Below are 5,880 nucleotides of genomic sequence, written 5' to 3'. Positions count from 1 at the left end.
AGAGCCCCACTTCTCTATGATGTGATCGATCACGCTTCATCCTCATTAATACAATACGCTGGCTCCAGGAGCGAAAGGGGCTGGACTGCCATCTGCTTGACATTCCTCTTTCGGTGGGAAAGGGGATTGTAAGAGAGCACTGTTAGACGTACTCTCGCTGGAGCTTCCTTATCCCACATTTGCATTTGATCGTTAAGGTGATCCCGTGGGAATATCAGACCTCCATGTACGACAATTTGTACCTGCATGGATTTGAAGACTCAGAGGCGGTGAGTAAGGGTCTATGTGTGCATCTTCACGCTCTTTTCAATGAATGCATGCTCACACAGATGCTCTGAGGATGGCTGGAGGAATTCAGCTTGTGGATGGAGCTACTGGTTACACCAAGTGAGTGTTTTGGGGGAGGGGAGAGGATCCGTATGTGTGTGTGCATGTGTATAGGTTTTGTTTCACTGTCACCTCCACTCTTTCTCCAAACCTCACTCTGCCTGTCAGATGCATTGTGGAAGAAGCAGTCGGTGGAGAGCATCAGTCAGCTGTTGTGGTAGCCTGTTATTCCGTATCATTGAGCTGTCGCTAATAATGCCACACTGCTTACTGGTTTAGTTCCTCTTAGCTTGCATGCATTGTTGTTTTTGTTGGATTTCAGTGTGGCCTCAGCTACTCTCAAAAGGAACGCTTGCTTAAAGTGCCACTTTATTTCTGCTTGTAATGGAGGGCTAATTTAATTAGCATCATTTGATCAGATATAAACGAGTCCCATGGAAGTAGCAATAATGTTCAGCATTGATGTCTGTACTGGTTACAGCCACGCCAAGGCCAGTCTCCTAATTCAGCCAGTCACGAGTTTCAACACTTGTGCAGCCTTATTTTTTAACATGAATCACAAACTATCCACATTCCACTCAAGTGTTACCATTGGCAAAATTCAGAGCTGGAAAACGAATTGATATGGTCTTATCAATTTTTGGCCGTATGGCTTTGCTTAACACAAAAAAAATATTTTGAAGAATGCTGAGAACCAAACAACACTGGAGCCCATTTAATTTCACTAAGACAAATCTCAAAATATATTTTATGTTCCTCAGAAGATCCACCCAAAATTGAACATTTTGTCATCATTTTCGCACCCTTGTGTTGTTCCGAACCCATATGAATTTCTTTCTTTTGCCGAACACGAGAGATTATATTTTAAAGATTGCTGGGAATCAAATGACATTGAAGACCAGTGACTTCCACTGAGTTTTTGGAAGAACATGAACAGGAAAAACTTATTTTCGGGTGAACATCTCTCTCCCGCTTTTGCACTTTTCATAATAGGAAGTTGGCAGTTCAGATTTGTGAGTTGGTCTGAATGAAGGATTCCTTTTATTTTTTATGTATGTTGGTGTTATTAGTTAGACCTAAGAAGGTTTGAGAAAAGGAAGTCTTTTTTTTTTTTTTGATAAACCTTGATAATAAATCGTAATTGTGTGGATTTAAGACACCTCTTGTGTTATGTCCATACATTTGTTTTAGGGATGCACCGATGTATCGGCCCCCGATATTTATCGGCCGATTTTTCCTCAATTTACAACCATCGGCATATCGGCTATATAAGGAAAAAGGCCGATATAACAAACCGATGGTTTATTAATTAACTGCCCTGCTGTCTGCACTTTAATGCTAATCAAATAACAAAAGACAAAAGATCGCACACTATTCTTGACTAAATAACTTTTGTAACTTTCATAAGGGTAGAGGACCGCATCTGAATGATGACCAAAACTTTACTGATGGTTTATTAAGTTTATTGCGTCCTTTTTCACTCCAAAACAATCACCATAAGAGCTAAACAAAACACAGCACGAGAAGTGCACATTAAACTCTCTCTCAGTTGCATTATCGTCAACATACAGCGAATTACACAAAACACTCAGTACAACTAACAGTAAACAAATGTATACAGATTGGGGATTTTGGGGGGTGCTTAATAAACTGACAAATTTTAAATCCGAAGAACTGCGTGCTTTCATTACCCATATAGCTCTGTAGACTAGAAAACCCGTCAAAATAAATGTCGCGCCTTAGTAAAGGAGATCTCATACATATTTAAACTTACAAAAAACATTAAAATGTATACAAACACAAATTGGAAGATTAATCATAATAAAGTCTGTTACAATAAAGAAGGATTAATATGGATTTAATTTATACAGTGAAATGTTATTTTACATTTGTTTACTTTATTTCTGTACCTGAAAACTGTTAAACCTACCTAAAAAGCACTGTTTATTTAATATGTATCTTTGCTCTGTTTTATTTATGTAGGCCTGCTGAATGTTAAATGGATCCAATCCATGTTCATTAGAAATTATTTGATGATGCAGCAATAAAACTGCTAGTATAATTTAATGCAGGTGTTTTTGAACTTTGCTGATTTAAAGCATAATCAAAATATCTATTAATTAAAATCTATTTTGATGCCAAAATTTCAAATAAGGGAGGAACTGACAAATATCAGTATCGGTATCGGCCAATAAGTGTTTGTTAAAATCGGTATCGGTATCGTCCCCAAAAAATCCTATCGGTGCATCCCTAATTTGTTTGTTTGTTTGTTTTTCACCGTTATGACATTTGTTATAATTGAATGCTTGATTTAGCCTCGGTGATATGTATGAGTTACTTTTAGTGAACAGAAAAGTTCAATTTTTGATTTAAAATATATTCATTATGTCTCATTTTGTGACACTTGTATCGGTATCGGCCCCAAAAAATCCTATCGGTGCATCCCTAATTTGTTTGTTTTTCACCGTTATGACATTTGTTATAATTGAATGCTTGATTTAGCCTCGGTGAGAAACATAAAATATTATATGAATGATATGTATGAGTTACTTTTAGTGAACAGAAAAGTTCAATTTTTGATTTAAAATATATTCATTATGTCTCATTTTGTGACACTTAAATTATGATTTTTGTGACAAATATGTTGTGCATTTACTGTTTACTGTAGGTGTGTCACCTTTAAACAAGTCACTGACTGTTAACAGCCTCACAAAACAAGTGATCAGAAAATCTGAATTTGTCACATACCATCATATATGTTAACATAACATCCCATTTACAACCTAAATACCAAATGCATTCTGTTGGGCTTTCATTGATCAGTGGCTCTTAGAAGGAAATCATTATGATTTATCTCCATTCACCTAACTGATAAAGCACTCTAGCGTAGTTAAAGGGGATTCAATCAGGAGGGTCCAATGAATTTTGTCTGATTTCCATAAGTAATAAATTATTTAGAAGTCCAAAATCCTCAGACAAGATTATCTATCTATCTATCTATCTATCTATCTATCTATCTATCTATCTGTCTGTCTGTCTGTCTGTCTAGCAAAGTATCTGGTCTCTACTGTGAAATGCTGAGAGGCTGTTTCATTTGTGTGGAGGACAATTTAATACCCTGCAGCAAGTATTTTCTCTGGAATTATGTGGTGCAGAAATATCATGGAAATTATGTTGTAAGAATGAAATAATGACAAAGTAGCTCAGATCTGGTGGCCTCTGATGATCTTAATATAGCCTTGTGGTCTAATTGTGTCTGCCTCTCTTTTCTCCTCTTCCCTTACAGCTTATGAATATTAAAGGTAATGGAGGGTTCAAGCGGGTACTATTCGTTGCGTGTAATTGTTTTGTGTATCCTGTTTTTTATATTTATGACACCGATGGTGTTCCATATTGTCAGTCTAATTGTGCAAACTAGATCTGCACTGTTATATTTAGAATTGCTTTCTAATAAAAGCAACTGCATATGTTTCAAACTACCAGTTCAAACATTATCTCATACTGCATTTAAAGTGGAAGTGATTGCTTTCAGTATAGTTTTAAGGTAAATGTTTAGAGAAAAATGGATGATAGTGACTGTTCTTTTAAACTAATTTTTTTTTCAGTGAATTGTTAACTAAATTGGACAGAATTAGAGCAGTTAAAGCAATAGTTCACCCCAAAATGAAAATTTATTTGCTAACCCTCATGTTGTTCCAAACCTGTATGACTTTTATTTAGAATTAGTTTTCTTTTTTCCGATCTTCTTTTGTTTTACACAGAAGAAAGAATTGCATATATTGCTATGACATGAGTAAATAATGAGCGAGTTTTCATTTTTGGGGTAAACTGTAATAACTCCCTCAATATCTAACCAATCTCAAAATGAGTTTAAAATCTGGCTCTATAAATCTAGAACTAGTAATGTCTGCTTCACGAACGAATTCACGAACATGCTGTTTTCAAGGGAACAGTTCAAGGACTCAATTCCAATTTTGGGTTGCAACTGATTTAAAGATCAGTTATTAGATAGTAGAAGTACTGTACCTTTCATGGCTTACTATGTGACACAAAGCTTTCATCATCCTATCTTTTTATGGTTAAGTATTTGCTTTCATCAGATGTGGCCCTAAATGGTAGTGATCTCATGCTGTGTTGTGGAGAGATTTATCTGTAATTACCCACTGCTCTTGCCTGCATTGGTCCTCAGCCCTCGTGATTCATCTGCATATCTGCTCACTGGAGGATGCTTTTTCACTGACCGATTTATCTGCTTTTGTTTTCAAAGAAATACAGGGCAATGATCTAGTGAACTTTGAGTGCCCCAAATGCTCTCAGACTCACTGGCATCACAGAAAAATGTTCACGGCGTACAATCTCTGAAGATAAGCAGAACGTGTGGCTTGACAAACCCAAGCCCACACACTTGACGTGGTTAGATAATAGTGTACGCACTGAGGCAGAGTACATGGAAGCTGCATGTGGTTCAGCCATTGTGTGTGTGGGTTTACTTGTCTAGACAAGTTGTCCCCAGACATTAACTTAAATTGTCCTGAAAAAAAGGAAATTCTTAAGTAAATCCTTAAAAAGGATTCTTAAACACAGTAACTAAAAGTCTAATATCTAAAAATATATTCTAATTAGTGCTGTCAAACGATTAATCACGATTAATCACATCCAAAATAAAAGTTTTAGTTTACATAATATATGTGTGTGTACTGAGTACCAAATCAGTCAAAATGGATTTGCAATCTGTTCAGAGGTTTGGAATTGCAGTCTGTTCAACCTGTCTGCTGCCAGACAGGACAAGATCAGAGACGGTAAGGAAGAGGAGGCAGACCACTCAGAAGAAATAAACGCCTTATGGTGGATGTAGGAATTTTCTTTTTTTTTAGTAAAAAGAAATCGCCTTTTGTGAGAGTCTAATTTAGCTGCTGCATTCTTAAATGTATATATATATATTATATATTTCTAATAAGTGTTTTTCATTTTGAACTTTCTATTTATCAAAGAATCCTGAAAAAAATCTATCGCCGCAAAAATAGTAAGCTGCACAACTGTTTTCAACATTAATAAGAAGCACCAAATCGGTCTATTAGAAGGATGTTTATGGATAATGTGACACTGAAGAATGCTAAAAATTCAGCCTTGCCATCAATTTTTAAAATATATTAAAATAGAATTTTAAAAAATTTAATTGTAATAATATTTAAATTGTATAACATGATTTTACAGTATTTAAATCAAATTAATGCAGCCTTGTTTAGGATAAGAGACTTCTTTTTAAAAAATTCTTAAAAATCTTATGAATCCCAAACTTTTGAAAGGTGCATAAGCATGACTTATTTGAGATATATTAAATGCAATTTTAATAAACAATATTAAAGATTTAGTTTTTTTATCACGTCAAAGCAACCAAATCCCTAGTGACCATCATTTTCCTATTTTATTGAGCCTTGTTGACTCATTGTTTCTGATTCTGTGTGTACTGTATTTATCATGTATATACAGTGGGTACGGAAAGTATTCAGACCCCCTTAAATTTTTCACTCTTTGTTATATTGCAGCCATTTG

The 5,880-nt window shown here is 35.3% G+C and overlaps 1 protein-coding gene across 2 annotated transcripts in view; it reads left to right on the top strand.

The window, feature by feature from the left end:
• The window catches only part of cacnb4a (calcium channel, voltage-dependent, beta 4a subunit), a 37,182-nt gene continuing 31,302 nt past the window's right edge, over positions 1-5,880 (top strand). For both annotated transcript variants that reach the window (XR_001631029.1, XM_016450013.1), the window contains exon 1: positions 1-269. Coding sequence is in view for 1 of the 2 variants with exons in the window: in XM_016450013.1 (XP_016305499.1) it covers positions 225-269 (45 nt within the window). In the remaining variant the exon portion in view is untranslated. The remainder of the gene's footprint in view (positions 270-5,880) is intronic.

The sequence above is a fragment of the Sinocyclocheilus anshuiensis genome, unplaced genomic scaffold, assembly GCF_001515605.1.
Source record: "Sinocyclocheilus anshuiensis isolate Anshui unplaced genomic scaffold, SAMN03320099.WGS_v1.1 scaffold627, whole genome shotgun sequence".
In the NCBI taxonomy this organism is placed as follows: Eukaryota; Metazoa; Chordata; class Actinopteri; order Cypriniformes; family Cyprinidae; genus Sinocyclocheilus; species Sinocyclocheilus anshuiensis.
This window is presented reverse-complemented; position numbering and strand designations above follow the sequence as displayed.